The sequence below is a fragment of the Chanodichthys erythropterus genome, chromosome 11, assembly GCF_024489055.1.
Source record: "Chanodichthys erythropterus isolate Z2021 chromosome 11, ASM2448905v1, whole genome shotgun sequence".
In the NCBI taxonomy this organism is placed as follows: Eukaryota; Metazoa; Chordata; class Actinopteri; order Cypriniformes; family Xenocyprididae; genus Chanodichthys; species Chanodichthys erythropterus.
Genome location: NC_090231.1, coordinates 3035229 through 3055232, shown reverse-complemented (window position 1 = coordinate 3055232; position 20004 = coordinate 3035229). Strand labels below are relative to the sequence as shown.

General features: G+C 44.6%; 1 protein-coding gene across 1 annotated transcript; it reads left to right on the top strand.

The window, feature by feature from the left end:
• The first annotated feature begins 260 nt into the window (after positions 1-260).
• Positions 261-19374, top strand: LOC137030912 (C-type mannose receptor 2-like). The gene is made up of 4 exons (XM_067401434.1): positions 261-297; positions 390-734; positions 18507-18851; positions 19018-19374. Exons 1-4 carry the CDS (start codon positions 261-263, stop codon positions 19371-19373), a joined length of 1083 nt encoding a protein of 360 aa, XP_067257535.1. The 3' UTR covers position 19374.
• Positions 19375-20004: the final 630 nt, after the last annotated feature.

Here is a 20004-nt window from a genome sequence, read left to right as displayed (position 1 = left end):
AGTAAATCTAAAGTAAATGACCAAGTACTCCCTACTGTTATTTTTTAGTTACTAGAACTCTAATGTAAGTGAACTATACTAACTATAACCTTTGTCAGTGAAACATACTTTTCCTATTTCACTTTACTTAGTTTTTTAAGGCAATCTGCATGTTTTTTTAAAGTCTAACTAATTAAATTTTACAGTGTATTTCGCCTATGCCACAGGCTGGCCCTGTTCTTATTACATCTATGTTTTTCTCTAACATTTCTTCCTCAGAAATGGAGCAAACTCTATATTTCATTCTTCTTCTCATTGGTGAGTGTGTTTGTTGTTTTATTGATGGTTTATAGTTTCATCAGGTTTGACTCTGTTATGAAAAGCATTAAATCAAACCCTCTCTTTCACAGCTCTCTGCTCCGTATCTGAATGTGTTCAGCGTCAGTATCACTTTATAAATGTGAAGAAGAACTGGACTGAAGCTCAGAGATACTGCAGAGAGAATTACACAGATCTGGCCACCATTGACAACATGAACGACATGAATGAGCTGAAGAAGAGTGTGAATGATGTATTCTGGATTGGACTGCAGAAGACGAGTGTTTATAAATGGCAGTGGTCTTCAGGTGATCCTGCGCTCTATCTGAACTGGGGATCTGGACAACCTGATGGTGGAGATGAGTGTGGCTTGATGCTGAATGGACAATTTCATGATTATTCATGCAGTAATGCAATACCTTTCATCTGCAACAACAGTGAGTTCAGCTATTTAAAATCAACCACTCATTTATAGATGCACCACATCCTAAATGTTAATGCAATACTAAACATATAGAACATTTTATTATGAATATAGAAGAGAATAGTTATTTGTCAGATTTCCGATGTTGAGTCAGTTTTTGTATAGACAACCTGCAATTAAAGACCCTGTAGAGTAAATCACAGAGAGAGAGAGAGAGAGAGAGAGAGAGAGAGACTGGCATGAATAGTTATTAAAGATCTGATAATACTCATAATAAATATACAGCAGTGACTAGAAGCCTATGGACTAGTTAAAGGGGACCTATTATGACCCATTTTACAAGATGTAAAAGAATTGAAGTGTGTGATATGTGAGTGTGTATGTGAAATTGTAGCTCAAAATACCACACAGATTTTTTTTTATAGCATATTAAAATTGCCACTTTTAGTGGTTGAGAAAAAATGGGTCGTTTCAGCGTGGGCCCTTTAAATGCAAATGTAGTGTTGTTTAATCAGCGGTACTTAATAAACTGTTAAACTTTATATTCGTAAATCAACTCCAATGAAGTGAACAAAACTTTCTGCATTGGTAGCGTTCACACAGTCATCTGTGGCGCCCTCTACTGTCCTAGGTGTATCAATCCTTTTAGAATTATTGACGCTAGAAACCGGATTCTTTTTTGTACACAGTGCCGTGAACAATCAATCACTCCTTAGCGTGCATCACTGTCCTCCTCGCGGCTGCAGCAACTTGTGCTCTCTTCATCAAGGCTTAAAACAAAAAGGGGACAAAATGGTTGTATTGTCTTTGTGCATATAGATTAATTAGATAAATGAATAGAAACAACAAAACTTTAAATTCACACAGCTATAGCCTACCTAGGTTGTGGAGGCCCGACGTCAGCATATTTCACTGTTTCCAGCACTCCTGTCTTTCCCAGGATGTATTTATGGAACTCTGCGCAATTCATCACCAAATTAATTTTTACTTTGATTTTGCTACTGTAGGGTCTGCACAGTCTCAAAGATGAGCAGGTCCCACCATAAACTGTGTTTAAGTCTCAATTCACGGAACTTTGGTTTGTAAATCTTACATTGATTCCGGCCCGGCAGACACTAATGGATCACAAGACTCTTTTTATGACTATTTCGATAAGTTCCCGAACCTCTCCTCTGCGACTTCAAAGGGGATGCGAACACTGCGGATCGGGTTTCTAGGAGACAGGCCCACATTCCAAACGGTCATAAAAAGGAAAATACACGCACACACCCACAGACACACACACACACACACACACACACACACACACACACACACAAAGACCTACATTTCACGAGTTCACACTTACAAATAAGTCAGGTAAATTAATTGGTAAACGTATTTGGCGTGCTGTCCGGGGACAGGGCTCCGAGCTCGGTAATCGGCCCGAACACAGAGTACCCCCCCAAAAATGCAAAATGTTTGCTACGGACAGCAGCCGGGAACTGTAACCCCCCAAAAATATAGAAATAAGGCTGATGTTTGCAAGGAGAAAGCTGTCTGCCGGATCGGGAGGGTTCTATCTGATGGGAGTTCAATACTCACAGCGAACCAATGAATATAAACCTCTTCGACCAGAAAACTAAGATAAGATGTTTAGATGTTTTTGCTGGGGGCGTCTGCAGCATCCGACGGGAGTTCAATACTCTCAGCGATCGGATGGGTAAAACCCCACCAGCCAGAACATTGAGAAGGAATGGCTTCCGACGGGAGTTTGTTACTTGCGGTGACTAGAAGGGTAGCTTCAGCTGAGGGGGCCCCTTTAGGTGTCCGACGGGAGTTCAATACTCACTGCGATCGGACAGGTAAGCCCCAGCTGACGGTGGGGAGGACGTTTAGTAATTGGGGGGCTCTTGCGGCATCCGACGGGAGTTCAATACTCACTGCGATCGGACGGGTAAGCCCCTGTTGGCATGGGGTGAATGTTTAGTTATTTTAGATTGGGAGGGTTCTAGCAGTGTCCAACGGGAGTTCAATACTCACTGCGATTGGACAGGTAAGCCCCCCCATCCCCCCCCCCGCTGATGGTGGGGTGGATGTTTAGTAATTTTAGATTGGAGGCTTGTGTGGTGTCCGACGGGAGTTCAATACTCACTGCGATCAGACGGGTAAGCCATGGTTGGCATGGGGTGAATGTTTAGTCGTTTTAGATTGGGAGGGTTCTAGCGGCGTCTGACGGGAGTTCAATACTCGCTGCGATCGGACGGGTAAGCCCCCCCCGCTGGCAGAGGGGTTAATGTCTGGTAAGGGCTCGTGGCATCCGACAGGAGTTCAATACTCGCAGTAATCGGACGGGTAAGCCCCCGCTGGCAGAGAGATTAGCGTTAGTTATTTTGGATTGGGAGGCTCTCATGGCGTCCGACGGGAGTTCAATACTCGCAGTAATCGGACGGGTAAGCCCCTGCTGGCAGTGAGGTAAACGTTTAATTATTTTAGATTGGTAAGCGCTCTAGCAACGTCTGACGGGAGTTCAATACTCGCTGTGAATGGAGGGGTAAGCCCCTGATGGCATAAACGCAAAACGTTTAGCTATTTTCAACTGAGAGGGCTTTTGCGCAGTCCAACGGGAGTTCAATACTCGCAGCGATTGGACGGATAAGCCCAGCCATAGTTGAACGAGAATAGAAAATGTATACCGTTTCTGAGGTTCTTATGGGAGCTCAATACTCATGGTGTCAGATTGAAGTTTGACTGATTTGACTGCGTGGTTTGAATCATCTGTTTAGAGGGTTAGTTTAAGACTGGGAGATTTCTTGCAACATTGGATGAGGGCGAGTTTGGGCAGAGCTGGGCTCCTGCGGGAACGGGGGTGACATCACTGCTGCGGCAGTGGAGAAATTAGCCAGAAGAACTGATCTGCGGGAGCCGAGGCGACATCACTGCTGCGGCAGTGGAGAAATTAGCCAGAATAAATGATCTGCGGGAGCCGAGGGGACATCACTGCTGTGGCAGTGGAGAGAAGGGCCAAAAGAATTGAGCTCCTGCGGGAGCCGAGGCGACATCACTGCACTGGCAATGAGATCATTCCCATTTTATTGGAATGATGGTATTAGTTGAGTTTGATATGGCTTGTGGGTATGTGTGAGAATATGAGCTGGAGCTGAAAACCTAGCTGATTAGCATTTGTTAGGCTTCTTTAATGTGGAAACAGTTTGATGTAGTTCTTAAAAGCTTCTTATGACCAGTGACCAAGTGTTTGAATCTGATGCTGGGAAAGGCCTTATTGAGCAGCTGTGGTTGTTGCTCCTATGGGGAACGAATTACTGGAAAAGTGGTCTGCTGGGAGCTTGGAGGTTCTTAATGCTGTTTACATGATATACATAAAGTAATGTTGAGAAGAGAAAATCAGGAAAGGCAGGCTGGAGGAATGGCTGGGACCGAGGCCGCTTGCAGAGGCAGCCTCATGCTCGGGCTGGCCCCTGGAACCTAGGGAGGAACAAGATGTGTAGCAAAGAGGGAAGCTGGGAGTCCAACAAGGCCTCTGGGCCTGTTCCGCTAGCGGAGGCAACCTCACGCTTGGGTCAGTCCCTGGAGCCTGGGGAGGAACAAGAAGTGTAGAAAAGAGGGAAGCTGGGAGTCCAATAAGGCCTCTGGGCCTGCGCCGCTAGCGGAGGCAACCTCACGCTTGGGTCAGTCCCTGGAGCCTGGGGAGGAACAAGAAGTGTAGAAAAGAGGGAAGCTGGGGAGTAAAATATGGCATCTGGGCCTGCGCCGCTAGCGGAGGCAGTCTCACGCTAAGGTCCGTGGTTAAGCTGTAGACCAAAGACAAAAAGAGAGTTTGAGACTGATGACCGGGCCTGCGATATTAGCGGAGGCATCCTCACGCTAACATCTACAGGCCACAGACAATGGATAGGGTAAGAGACGGTGGGATGAAATGGCTGAAACAGCGGAGCTTGCTCCGCTAGCGGAGGCATCCTCACGCTAGGAGGGAAGGCATTCGCCAAGAGGGCGAAGAGAGCTGTATGTGGTGTGGCACCTGGGAAACTGTGGTGTGTGGCTAGGCGGAGGGAGGAGGAGAGTGGGGAATCTGGGGCCCAGCCCAGGCCCGCTGCTGCTGTGGCCTGATGCCGGTTTTCTAGTGCATGAATCGAAGAAGCAAGAGAGAGGAGATGAAAAAGCGACCTGCGGGATTATGCGCATCATGAAGATAGCTGAGCAAAGATAGCAGTTCCTGTTTAGAACAGTTTGGACCATCTATGAAGATGGAAACAAATAAAAAATATATATATCCAATTTTTCCTTATGTGGTGAGGCCTAGAAATTAACTGTATTTAAGTTAAAGCCCATAAATTCAGTTTGAGTTCAGCAAAACTGTGCAAGGCTGAGAAATCGATTATTAATTTTTATTAATAAGCCTAAAATGTTTTATAACCAGCATATATTCACCTCTGGCACGATCGTTTGATACCATACATCAAATGGTACAATTGTTTGATACCATACATCAAACAGCAAAGTAGGCTAAAGACTGATTTAGATGATCGTTTGTTCTTTTAACTGTTGCTGGTTTGAGTCACGTGCACCTTCATTTAGTAAAGATCAAAAGAGACTAGCTTGTAAAAAGAGCTTTGCATAATAAAAAGGTGCAACTTGGATTTATTCAATGGTGTTCAACAAGCACTAAATTTACCATGAACACACTGATTGAATGATTTTTTTTTTTTTTTTTACATTTATTTGTTTACCTTTTAGTTGTATTTCCCAATACTTATCCAGACCTGGTACTCAAATTACTTAAATCATACTCAAAAAATGCCATGCTTTATCAAACTGCGTAGGAACATACAACATAACAGTTTATTCACTGGTTATTTGTCTATGGTTTGTTACGTTACTTATTTCTGCTAGTTCCAAATATAGATGAACATACAGATGAATAGGAATGGTAAAATTTATTTAAATGCATCAGCAAAAGAACGATTTTAAGAATTTGTCCTACCAGTCTGTGCCTCGTCTCAATAGTGAAGCTGTGGGTTGAAGTTACAGAAATGCATACTATTACTTTAAGTTTCCAAGCGATTTTTTGATAAATCGCAGAACAGCAATGACAAGAAGTTCCGAGTTTCATAGTAATTCAGCGTGCGAACTGAACATGATATATGAGCCACTGTTTGCGTGTTTAACCACAAGTAAGCGGCACAGTAATTTATAACGGCAAGTCACAGAAACAATCCCCCGATCAACATTGATCCAGATGGAATGACTGAAAATTCAGGAAAGAAGACGAGAAAGATTTAAACTGTGCTTCTTGCGGGGTTGAGCCGATGGAGTGGAGAGTGTGAGCCGGCTGGGAACTGGATCTGCGCCGCGGCGCAGCTCCGGGTTTACTGAAGGCCTGCTGCGGCGGCCTGGCGCTGGAAGAAGGCCCGTTCCGTCGCGGGAAGAGGCGGCATTGCCCGAGACTCGAGCTTGGTGCTCGGCTGCCTTATTGTCATTTTTCTATGACAGTAATGATTGAATGGGCCAGAGTAGGGAAATATACAGAAGGATATCGCGGATGATTCGGACGTGGTGACAGGCCTCAGCGTTTTGGCATGCAGGGACCCGTTTGTTTGGGCTGACGCCCCTCCGAAATAATGCCGTTGGATTGGAGAAAAATTGTTCTTAATGCCAGAGGATTGTGGCAAAGATTCCTCGAGGATGAAAGATTCTTCATCGGACGCGACTTTGGACATGATAGCAACTTACGGCGGCACCAAATTCTGGAAACTGTCGAGGATCCTTGGGTGAGTTTGACTGTGATTATATACAGGCCTGAACTCATGCCGATTGGGTAGATACGTTGATTACAGATTGTTGACAGCTGGTTGAGATGATGTAATGATTAAGATGATGTTATGATTGGGTGTCTTATTTGACTTGTTCCTCCTGAACTACGTTTATAAAGACTGTATGCACAAATATTGTACCTGCAAATATGAATGTATCTGCCATTGTAGTGCTTGTTGCATGTATGTTTTACTAATGTAGAAGCGTAGAATTGACTGCAGTAGGTTAGCTTTCATGTTAAACGATAGTAGTAGAGTATAAAGTGTATCTTCTTTATATGATGGGCGACAACTGTCGAGTTAATATTACTATGAAGAAAATACACCCAATCTGACATACCATAAATTAATCAGTGAGACAGGACAAAGGAAGGTGGAAAACCGCCAAATTGCAACGCTATCATTGGCGGACGTTATCAAGAAGGCGTTCTGGTCTGTTGTCTTTAAAACACCACAACACGCGTCTCTAGGTTGCACAAGTTTCCTGCCGTAAGATGCTCACGCAGAAACGCATTTTCGAATGCATCCGTCCCCAGGATTGGTTTGCAGCGATCGACCTGAAGGACACGTACTTTCATGTCTCGATCCTTCCACGACACAGGCCATTCCTGTACGAGCATATCAGTACAGAGTCCTACCCTTCGGGCTGGCCCTGTCTCCCCGCGTCTTTATGAAGGTCGTGGAGGGAGCCCTTGTTCCCATGAAAGAACAGGGTGTTCGCATTCACGAGTTTCTATGATACCGCTGAGCAATACCTTGAGAAATGGTTTGATTTCTCTAACCTGTTCAACATCCAGTGTTTCAATCTAAAGGAAAAGCAAGAAATCAGCTACCAGTAATAAACCGCAGCTGTATCTGCCCTTCAGATGGAGGATGAGCTTGACCTGGATGAGTTCTACAACGAGAGCTGTGTTCTGAAAGAGATATTGCCTCAGATACACAGTCACCCTGTAGGTGAGCTTTGGGCCCAAGCACTCAGGAGCAGGTCTGCGTTCCCACAGTATGCCAAGCTACTGTCTTTCATTTTGAGCATCCCCGTGAGCAATGCATACTCAGAACGGGTGTTTTCAATTATGAAAGGTGCCTGGACCGATGTGAGAAACGTCTCGGTTACAAAGGTAACCATCTCGATGACTGGCTCATTCTAGCACAGTCTTGGGATCAGTTGTGCGAACACAGGGATTTGGTGCTCAGACACCTCAGTCAGTTGGGGCTTCAGGTCAACTGGGAAAAGAGCAAACTCGCCCCGGTGCAGAGGATCTCTTTTCTCAGTATGGAGTTGGATTCGGTCGAACAGATAGCACGCCTCACAGAGGAACGTGCTCGGTCGGTGTTGAACTGCCTGAATACATTCAACGGCAGGACAGCGGTCCCACTGAAATTCTTTCAGAGGCTCCTGGGGCATATGGCGGCTGCAGCAGCTGTAACACCGCTCGGTCTGCTTCATATGAGACCGCTTCAACACTGGCTTCACGGCCGAGTCCCGAGATGGGCGTGGCAACGTGGCACGTTCCGGGTGCCAATCACTCAGGAGTGCCGCCAAACCTTCAGCCCGTGGTCGGAACCTTCGTCTCTCCGGGCAGGAGTGCCCCTAGAACAAGTGTCCCGGCATGCTGTGGTATTCACAGATGTTTCTGCCACTGGCTGGGGTGCCACGTACAACGGGCATGCAGTGTCAGGGGTTTGGACGGGACCCTATCTGCATTGGCACATCAATTGCCTCGAGTTGCTGGCAGTACGTCTTGCTCTGAGCCGCCTCAAAGGGCCGCTACAGGGCAAGCATGTACTGGTCCGTACAGACAACACTGCAACCGTTGCGTACATCAACCGTCAAGGTGGTCTACGCTCCCGTCGCATGTCGCAACTTGCCCGCCATCTCCTCCTGTGGAGTCGGAAGCATCTGAGGTCGTTCTGCACCATTCATGTTCCCGGTGTGCTCAACCGTGTGGCCGACGAGCTATCACGAGCTGCGCTGCCAGGAGAGTGGCGACTCCACCCCCAGGTGGTCCAGCTGATCTGGAGAGAGTTCGGACAGGCTCAGGTAGACCTGTTTGCCTCACCAGAAACCCAGAAACCTCTCACTGCCAGTTGTTTTACTCTCTGACCGGGGGAACACTCGGGACAGACGCACTGGCACACAGCTGTCCCCGGGGCCTGCGCAAATATGCGTTTCCCCCAGTGAGCCTACTTGCACAGACTCTGTGCAAAGTCAGGGAGGACGAGGAGCAGGTCCTGCTAGTTGCGCCTTACTGGCCCAACCGGACCTGGTTCCCAGAACTCTCACTCCTCGCGACAGCCCCTCCCTGGCCCATTCTTCTGAGGAAAGACCTTCTTTCTCAGAGACGGGGCACTCTTTGGCACCCGCATCCAGACCTCTGGAAACTCCATGTCTGGTCCCTGGATGGGACGCGGAGGTTCTAGGTGACGTACCCCCCGAGGTACTTAACACCATCACTTCGGCTCGTGCACTGTCTACGAGACGTGCTTACGCCTCGAAGTGGAACCTGTTCGTCGAGTGGTGCTCTTCTTGCCGAGAAGACCCCCGAAGATACTCGATCGGAGTAGTGCTTTCCTTCTTGCAGCAAGGGTTGGAGCGTAGGCTGTCCCCCTCCACCCTCAAAGTCCATACTGCTGCTATCTCTGCTTACCACGACCACATAGATGGCAAATCTGTTGGTCAGCACGACCTGGTCGTCAGGTTCCTTAAGGGGGCGAGACGGTTAAATCCTCCTCGTCCCCCCTCCATACCCTCTTGGGACCTCGCTCTGGTGCTAAGAGCACTTCAGATTGCTCCCTTTGAGCCTTTGCAATCGGCAGACATAAAGATTCTGTCTATGAAGACTTTGCTGCTGGTTGCATTGGCCTCCATCAAGAGGGTAGGGGACCTGCAGTCATTTTCGGTCGATGAATCATGCCTGGAGTTTGGGCCGGGTGACAGCCGCGTGGTACTGAGACCCCGGCCTAGCTATGTGCCCAAGGTTCCTACCACTCCCTTCAGGGACCAGGTGGTGAGCCTGCAAGCGCTGCCCTCGGAGGAGGCAGACCCAGCCCTGGCTTTGCTCTGTCCAGTCCGCGTCTTGCGACTGTACATAGACAGAACTCGAAGCTTCAGGACCTCAGACCAGCTCTTTGTCTGTTACGGAGGCCAGCAGAAGGGAAAGGCTGTCTCCAAGCAGAGGATGGCCCACTGGATAGTGGATGCCATCACCCTGGCTTACCAAGCTCAGGGCGTGCCCTGCCCACTCAGGTTGCATGCTCACTCCACGAGAGGTGTAGCATCCTCCTGGGCGCTGGCTCGTGGCGCCTCGCTAACAGACATTTGTAGAGCTGCGGGCTGGGCGACACCTAACACATTCGCTAGATACTATAGCCTTCGTGTCGAGCCGGTCTCCTCCCGTGTTCTCGCCTTAGGTCAGAGGCACGGAGAGGCCCTGGCTTAGTGTCGGCTTGCTGCCCTGCATGCGCCTCTTTGCTCCAGAGAGTCCCTAAGGGCAGACCCTGTTGAGTCCTCCGGTTACCCTTCGGCAGCCGACGTGGCGGAGCGTCCGGCGCCAGGCCTATACTCCGTTGCATCCCTGAGAACCGGATTTAGGCTGGGTTCCATATGTGTGACCCTACGGGGATCCCATATGGTTTTCTCCACGGTTGCTCCTAAACAAAGCCTGTGTCTTTCCCTCTGGGAGAACGCATCTCTAACCGAGTTGGAGTCACCCCAGTTCTTCCATATGTAGCACAGCCCTGCAGGGTTAGTCCATATGTACTTCTCCACATAACTCCTTCGGGGAAGGATGTGGCTTCCGCAGCGTTCCTTTCCTAACGAAAGGTTACGCTTTCCCAGCGTTATCCAATAGTCTCACTGAATGGGTTTGGGAACAACAGTGATCGATACTCTCTGTGTGTTAGCCCTGTCCCACTGTCCACAGGCAAGGGGGTTCAGGTGGCTTCAACAGAGCGCTGTAGGAGGGCAGCTCCTGTGGCGCTTTGGTAGGGATTCCTATTCGTCGGTCTGTCCGACGTACGTCGAATGTGACCGACTGAATGGGAACGTCTCGGTTACAAAGGAAACCCTTGTTCCCTGAAGGAGGGAACGGAGATGTACGTCCCGTCGCCACAGTCTTTGTCCTGCTGATGCTGCCGCCTGCTTAGTTCGGCTCCTCAGCGAAAACCTGAAGATGCAACGCACCTGCTGCTCATTATATACCCGCGCTGCGAGGCGAGCAGCTGATGCATATGATTGCATGCCAATGTTTATTGGCTCGTTTTAGTTACACTCAAAGTAGATTGGCCTCTCTGGCGAGATTCCTATTCGTCGGTCTGTCCGACGTACGTCTCCGTTCCCTCGTTCAGGGAACGAGGGTTACCTTTGTAACCGAGACGTTTCTCACATCGGTCCAGGCACCTTTCATAATTGAAAACACCCGTTCTGAGTATGCATTGCTCACGGGGATGCTCAAAATGAAAGACAGTAGCTTGGCATACTGTGGGAACGCAGACCTGCTCCTGAGTGCTTGGGCCCAAAGCTCACCTACAGGGTGACTGTGTATCTGAGGCAATATCTCTTTCAGAACACAGCTCTCGTTGTAGAACTCATCCAGGTCAAGCTCATCCTCCATCTGAAGGGCAGATACAGCTGCGGTTTATTACTGGTAGCTGATTTCTTGCTTTTCCTTTAGATTGAAACACTGGATGTTGAACAGGTTAGAGAAATCAAACCATTTCTCAAGGTATTGCTCAGCGGTATCATAGAAACTCGTGAATTCTCTCTTGAGCCTGTCAACCCCAAGGATTAACGGAGGAGAGGAGGACACGGTCAACTTTTGCTCTGAAAAAAGCATTTTTTTTTGCGCTGCTGCAGTTTGGTTCGGAGGCTGTTCATCAGCGCATACACTTCAACTGAGGTGAGACTGTCACTCTCAAGACTCAGCACAGCACCAGTGAACATCTTTAAAGTATTTTGCAAGAAGAAGAGAGTGACCTCCATTCATCTTCCCGGAGCACATCCCAGAGGACACGGGGGCACTCCTCCTCTCCCAGTGACAAGAAGTAGCTCCGCACAGCTGGCCAGGTGTTGATAAGTCTGTCAACTGCAGGGAGCAGGCTCAACCATCGTGTCGGGACGTGGCGCAACAGTGTATGGTACTCCATGTCAGCAAATTCAGACATTTCTTTGAGGGTGGAATGGATCTTGCTGTTAATTTTTTTTAGATTATGGTAAATGGAGTGTTTTCTGCCGTAATTCACTGCCGCATTGTCAGCCGAGTATGCCGAGATGTTATGGATGCTGAGTTTGTGTTCCTTTAATTTATTCAGTAAGGTGTCAGTGACAGTATCTGCGCTCTCGGCTGCCTGTTCAAAGAAATCAAGAACTCTGTTCTGGATGCCCTGCTCAGGAGTCAAGAATCTCACAGAGATCGGGAATGTTTTCACATTGCCTTTATTAGAGGCATCTGTTGCAATGGAAAAGAATATGTCTTTTGACTCGAGGCTCTGGAAGAAGTCAGATGCGAGGGGTGCCAGGACGTTTGTGACCAGTGCTTCAGCTTTTGTGCGACCGCAGGTGACGAGTTTAGCTATAGCCGAATCAGAGTACAGTTTTGGTGTTAACTTCATCATACAATCAAGCGATCTGTATGATTGTTGGTGGGCCACACAGTGGAACACGGAGGTCAGCTCAGCAGCAGCTATTTTATTATACATGGAATCATCCTGCTTCTTAAAGAAGGACGAGACCAATGTGTTGGTCTGTACTATCGCAGTGTTGGTACAGTGTAGTTTGCTGCTAGCATGCAGCCTAACATCTGCCTCCCCTCCGTGAGAAACACCAAACTCTTTCCTACACACTTTGCAGAATGCTTTACTTTCGTCGCTTAAGGCTGTGGCAATCCATGGATACTTCCCTACCCACTCCTCCCGGTACCTGCAGAGGTGTTTTTGCTTTTTAGAAGCAGCGTGTTGGGGTTCCGGTACACCAGCCATGCCAACGGAATGAATGAATGAAAATTAGTTTATCAATGCATATCTAAATTCGCGCCTAGCCACCTATGGTATTTTTTTAGAACTTAGAAAAAAGATGCTGCAGCCAATGAGCAGCTGGCGGGAGCTGGTTGCAGGACGACTCACCCTCCGCAGACAGTTTTTAATGTTTATCAGACAATAACTACTCAAGATTTTGCTTTAGTATAATTTTCAGGACAATTAGGGCCAGATTCGGGATTCAGGACAACAGTTTAGATTTCGGGACTATCCCGAATTTTTCGGGACGTCTGGTCACCCTAGTCATCAGTCAGGAAAATGCGTTATGCTCCCGCGACGCCAGAGGAACTCCTAACCACTCGGCGATTAGGAGCGCTATCTTGATTCCTCCTCAGCGACTGTCAGTCAATGCAATAAAAGTTCTTGGCAATCGTTTAGATCACCTTGGTGCCCATACATTCGCCAATATACGTAATGAACTTGATTAAAGTTTCTCACCGGGACCCTGAATAGTTCAATTCACTGCAATGACGATCAAGCGTTAAACCGACAGTTCCTACGAATTAAGTCGATTTGACTTCTGTGTGTTGTGTTAACTTCACAACAGAATACTGTGCTGCTTAACACTCAAGCAATGCAGTTCAGATTATTTTTTACACAAATAAATCAGCACGCTCCCTGTTATCATGCCGACAACATCAACTATGCACTTCTTTTCCAACTCCCCTCTCTCCTACCCTCTTTGATTGACAAATTGGCACTGACCAATTCAGTTGCCATAACTGACGTGAGGCGGGATCAAGCTACTTTTTCAGCCAATAACATTAAGCTGAATATCTTACAGGCCTGGATATGTCTGAACATGTATACTTTCGTTTAATAATAAAATAAGCACACAATTCTGCATTTACCCATTCCCCCCCCCCAAAAAAAAATTAAATTAATTTAAAATAAATTTCCATAACCTTGTATAAAATAACCCAGGATTACACATCCGTTCTCTGTCCTGAGAAACCTGGCAAGATATGTTCTTTGCATTAGAGATCTGTGCAAGTGCACCTTCAGAAAACATAATGGTGCGTTCACACCAGACACGACTTGCGCAAATAAAACGTGCTATTGGTGCTTGGACATTTTGAGTTTACTCGCTTCATTCGCGCGTGAAATTCACTTCACAACAGACGCAAATTCGCGTCATGAGAGGGGCTCTCCCGCTCCTTTATGTGTCCCAGACTCTTCCACTTCTTTCTGCTCACTTCCTCTGAATAAACACAACTTGTCAGCAGGGAAATAGTTGTAAATTACAGTGAATAAGCTCAATTGGTCGGCTAGCTTGTAGTCTCAATATGTATATATATTGTATTATATACAAGACCGTTTTTTACAACTTGCCAGATTGTCCAACCTCCTCACTCACTTTCTTTCAAGCAAGATCCTTTTTATTCCTGCTTCTATAAAAGTATGAAGATGTACAGCGACGATGACTTTGTCCTCCATGTTGTTTCGGATTTCTGCCTCAGCTCGCTACGTCACGTCACTACTAGAGCAAGCTCCTGATTGGTTAACGCAGCGCGAATTTTCGCCAAAGTTCAGATTTTTTAACATTTTTTCACAAGTTATGCGCGTCAAACGCCAGAAACGCTCAATTCGCACCGCAGGATGTCTATTCGCATCTTTGCATTGACTTAACATGTAAATCACTCGCGCTTAACGCATCATTCGTGTCTGGTGTGAACGCACCATTACACATTGTGATTTGATTTTGGAGGAGAGGCGTTCTGAAACGGTCGTCAGTCAGGTCATTCTGTTATTGCGTGAATGTTAAAAAAAGATTTCATTTTGCAGTATTTAGGTTTTTGTTTACAACAGTTTTTGTTTATGTAATTTTGGCTTAGCCTACAGTTTTGAGGGACATGTTGTAGGCTATTTAATTTAGCCTATTTTTCTCTGTGATATTTAGCCTATTATTCTTTGTGATATTTTTTTCTCTGACATTTTTTTTAGGCTGTTGACAGCATCATAGACAAATAACAAGTACAAGTCTTGTATATGCAAAATTTTATATTTGTTATCCTCAATCACTCTCTTTCTTTATGGGAAGATTAAATGCAAAATTCTGGAAACGATCTTTAGTGGGACCCGTCAGGTCTGGAAGAAAATCTCTATATGCAGACAGCGGGTGAACACAGAGGGAATTTTAGGCGGGAGCGGGTGCTTGCTGAATAAAACCATTGCGGAAGCAGGATGAATAAAACAGTCCAGCGCAGACCTCTAGTCCGGTGTGAAATGATTTGTGCAGACAGAAATGAATTGAAGAGTTGAAGGGAGCATTTTCTTTGAAAACAAAATGAATCCACCTCGTCTTGAATGGCTCAGATTTCGGGGGTAAATGGAGAGAGCTATGTGGATTAATCCATCCGGCTACAGAACACCTAAAACGCTTGGGAGATGTTCTCGTCAGTGCAGCAATGGCGGACTGTACAAGTAGCTCAGGGCGGTTCTATGTTAAAACGGCAGTGGGTGGGGCCTGTGGCTAATGTGACATCACACTGCCAGGGATCTGTAGACACTGAGACACTGCTTATGAATTGTGTGGATTAAATAAAAGGAGTGGGTGGATTTTTACTACTATAGGGTGGTTGTGTACACACACTGCCAATACACATTTATGCCCAAACGTGAATTTTGTATAATAGGTCCCCTTTAACTAACATATTTAGCTGCAGTATAACATCTTTCTCTGCTTCTCTCATTCTCTTTGTGTCTGAATCAAGTATTCCAGAGAGACATAATAATGGAAAAATAGAAAGCACTTTAAAATAATCAGGATGTTCAAAAATGTCTATTCCCAGCAGGCACAGTACAATGTAACACCAGGAAGACTAGTGTCTTAACTAGTGTCAGCTATTTTTAAATTTAGTTTTATTCCTGTGTCAAATTTACTTTTTAGGTTTTATCATATTTAGTCAACCTTGTTTATTTTTTGTTTGTTTGTTTGTCTTTTTTAGTCAAGTTTTAGTCAACTTTGGCCCAGTTTCACAGACAGGGCTTGACTAAACCAGGATTAGGCTTTAGTGTAAATTAGGGTATTTATGTAGCTTTTATAAACGTACTCTAGAAAAAAGCATTACTGGTGTGAATCTTGAGACAAAACAATGACACTGATATATTTTAAGTTGCTTTCAGTTAAAAACAGCTGCATTTTTTTGTCTAGCACTATAGCTTAAGCCTTATCTGTGAAACCTGGAGTAAAAGTCTGGGCATTTTTAGTGTAGTTTTAGCAACTTTTTAACATTCATTTTTCTCTGGCTGCTGTAACCATTTGTTATGGCAAGAAAAGAATGAGAAAATGTGATCAGATGATGTTGGCTACTTCTTGATGATAAACATTTAGTGGTCTTATTAACTAATTTCATCCAGAATTGAATCTATTGATATGGAATCATTTCATATAATTAAATATAGCAAGTGTCTGTGTGTATCTTTGAAATTGTTAGTGCACAATCCCTCGGATTAAAACACTGCTGGACAGTTGTCACAGGACAATTATATTCTGTAATGTGAAATTAAAAACATGACATCTATATAATCAAAGAATCGACTCTAAGAGTAGCCAACAACATCTGATCACTTTTTCTCTAGCTGTTCTTTCCATAACAAACACCGTTACAACAGCCAGTGTAAAACTAATCTTAAAAAGTCACTACTAAAGCAAATACTGATCACAATAGTGACACCGAATGAAACATTTTCAATAAAACATCAACATCTAAAACATGGTTAATTCTCGATAGGAAGTTATGTAGATGTGTGACAGAAATAAAATCTGGTTAGTATTAAGTGAAGCTGCTAATGCTATGTTCACACGGGGGGTCAGCGTCAACGCTTGATGGAGGGCGTGTCTGAAGCATGTGTTGACGAAACCATAATAGTGATAACAGCCAATCAAATTACTTTCCAGTGTTGCACGAACGCAATTGGCTAGCGACTGCTCTAGGGTATTTGCGTAAAGCGATCTGATTGGATGACGCCTGCATTGGCGCTTGAAAAACTGAGAAATCTTCAAATTCCTCTGCTTGCAACGCGAGTGAGGCGACGCGGCAGAACCCACAATTCAGTTCGGCAAGAACGCATGACGTCACCCATTCAAAGTAAATGAGAAGCGTTAACGCCAACGCCCCGTGTGAATGCGGCATAATGCTGTTTGTGGTGTTGTTTAATCAGATCTTGAGAGATTCAATGACTTCTTTTATCTACAGCTGACTTCATGTAAGTCTGTGGCTGAAGTCAGTTGTAACGGTCTTCAAATGTTATTTCCATTAATGGTAAACATTTGGCACCCTGTACTGCCAAAATATTTACATCTACGTTGGAGCTGAGACGATAACACGATTTTCATTTTCAACCAAAATCCAAAGTCTGACTGACTTTTGAGTCTACATCCTGTGCCTGCTGGGTTTATGTTATATATTTAAAAATATTTAACCTGACCTGAATATACAGGGAGTGCAGAATTATTAGGCAAGTTGATTTTCTGATCATATTTTTTTCCAAGCACATTTTACCAATTCCAATCCACATCAATCTTAATAACTACTATTAATATTGTTTTTAATCATTTATAAGTGATATATAATTGTTCATGAAGGCTGGAAATGAAAAATGACCTATATTCAGGTGCAGAATTATTAGGCAGGTTTTCTTTTACAGATAAAATGAGCCAAAAAAGAGATTTAACTCAGACATAAAAGTCAAAAATTATTAAATACTCATGAGAAGGACGCAATACTAATGTATTCTTACATGTACACTTCAGAAGTGTGAAGTGTCAGGATCTCAGAGACTTAGGTTAGGTGAAGAATCCTAAAAAATGACCCGCTCTTAATAAGAATCACAAGCTGAAGTGTTATAAAATACATGAAGACTGTGTTTTTATAGGCCTTATAGACAGACAGCTTGAGAGTGACTCCTGAAGGACCAGCACCACATCCTCTTGTACCATTGTTTGAAGAATTTATCTTCCAGAATCTGGCAGTAAGTTTTGGAAGATCATTTAGTCCATCTCTGCAAGATGGACATTTCAGGATAAGAGATGGACTAAAAGTGAACTCCCACACCTTACTGCCAGATTCTGGAAGATAAATTCTTCAAACAGTGGTACAAGAGGATGTGGTGCTGGTCCTTCAGGAGTCACTCTCAAGCTGTCTGTCTATAAGGCCTATAAAAACCCAGTCTTCATGTATTTTTCATGCACTTCAGCTTGTGATTCTTATTAAGAGCGGGTCATTTTTTAGGATTCTTCACCTAACCTAAGTCTCTGAGATCCTGACACCTCACACTTCTGAAGACTCCAGGTAGGTTTCAGTACTGGGAAATGGTGGCGCTGGAGACTAAAGGGTTCCTGATGGTTTCACACTTAATTCTTCACCTTAATTCTTAATTATTTTGCAGTTAACGTGTCTTTTCTTCTCCAGCTGTTTTTGTATGACCCCGCTGACCCAATGAGCATTTGGTCATGCTTTAACTTTGCAATTTCTAGTATTACATTAGTATTGCGTCCTTCTCATGAGTATTTAATAATTTTTGACTTTTCAGTCTGAGTTAAATCTCTTTTTTGGCTCATTTTATCTGTAAAAGAAAACCTGCCTAATAATTCTGCACACCTGAATATAGGTCATTTTTCATTTCCAGCCTTCATGAACAATTATATATCACTTATAAATGATTAAAAACAATATTAATAGTAGTTATTAAGATTGATGTGGATTGGAATTGGTAAAATGTGCTTGGAAAAAAAATATGATCAGAAAATCAACTTGCCTAATAATTCTGCACTCCCTGTATTGTGAATATTAAATATGTCACCAACTGTAAAAACAGGTAATGTCATTAAATGACACTGATGTTTCCACTGCTACTTCTGTTCACATTCAAACCATAAAGCAGCATAAAAATAATGAACAAATTGATTCATTATTTTTTCCCCATTTGTTTTCTTGAAGCGAACACAGGACTCGTCTTTGTCAATCAGACGAAGAATTGGAGAGACGCTCAGAGTTACTGCAGACAGAATCACATTGATCTGGTCAGTGTGAGGAACCAGAATGAGAATCAACGGGTTCAGCAGTTCATTAATGGTCTGTCATTATCTGGATCATTGATCTGGATCGGTCTATTCAGAGACTCATGGCAGTGGTCAGATCAGAGTGACTCCTCATTCAGATACTGGAATACTGGTGAACCTAATAATGCTGGAGGTGCTGAAAACTGTGTAGATATTCTGAACACTGTGGGACTTTGGAATGATGCCCCTTGCCACTTACAATTTCCTTTTGTGTGTCATGAAGGTGAGCAGATCCTCACAAACACACACAATCCATCCATCACCTCCTCAGATATCTTAAAGTTCACACTACATGTCTGACATGACAAATTCCTCCACAGTGTTTGTTCTGCATGTTGTTTTTGATCAGTCTCTCTCTAGTTTCTGCTTGTGGTTTGTTTTGTGTCCAGATAAACTGATTCTGATCAAAGAGAATGTGACATGGTCTGAAGCTCTGAGATACTGCAGACAGAATCATGTGGATCTGGCCGCTGTTCTTTCAGAAGAGATGCAGCTTGAGGCGATGAATGTGGTTCAACAGGCGTCTACTGAGGCGGTGTGGTTGGGTTTACGTCAATCCCGCATTTTGTGCATCTGGTTCTGGGTGCGTGGAGAGACTGTGTGTCATCAGAACTGGGCGAACGACACATCAGAGGTCTGTGAGTCTGCAGAGACATCTGGAGCAGTTCAGTGTGGAGGAGATCAGCGCTGGATCAGCTTTCCTGAGACTGAGAAACTCAATTTCATCTGCAGCAATTATGAGTGAAAGGATAGACACATCTTATATAAGATAATAAAATGCTTGTGTTCACTTTCTTTAACTTCATTTCCATTCATAGATTGGTTTATAAAGTAATATTTTTACACATAATTTCAACCTTGTCAGGCAGTTTTATCTGAAGGTAGTGATGGGCATTTTTGAAACAGCTTGTGAAGCTTTGAAACATTTGGGAATCTTGTATTGAACCAGTGATTTGAAGAACGTATCAAAGTCATGTGATTTCGTTAAACTAGTTTTCATTATGTCATATCTGTCACGGATTACACAGAGACAAGAGAGTAAGATCCATGTGCAGCTTAGTTTATTAAAGGGTAATCCAAAACGTAATCCAAACAGGCAATGGTCAAACTCCAGAGAAACAGTCCATACAAAATAAATAAAACAAACAGAGAATCCAGTGACAAACAACGAACCACAACCAAAGACAGAAACAACTCAGTATAAATAGACAGACACTAATGAAATGATACATGACAGCTGGTGGTAGTGAAGTGATAAAGGGATAATGAGTCCGGCAGTGCGTTATGGGTAGTGTAGTCAATGGGTGAAAGAGTCCAGGATGGAGTGCCCTCAAGTGGCAGATAGGGCACTCACACTACAGATTGTGACAATATCT

Bases quoted from the DNA above. Each gene is read 5' to 3' on its own strand.
- LOC137030912 (XM_067401434.1), top strand. From the start codon at position 261: ATGGAGCAAACTCTATATTTCATTCTTCTTCTCATTG. The intron at 735-18,506 runs GTGAGTTCAGCT...GTTTTCTTGAAG, and splicing joins ACCTTTCATCTGCAACAACA to CGAACACAGGACTCGTCTTT. The intron at 18,852-19,017 runs GTGAGCAGATCC...TTTTGTGTCCAG, and splicing joins TCCTTTTGTGTGTCATGAAG to ATAAACTGATTCTGATCAAA.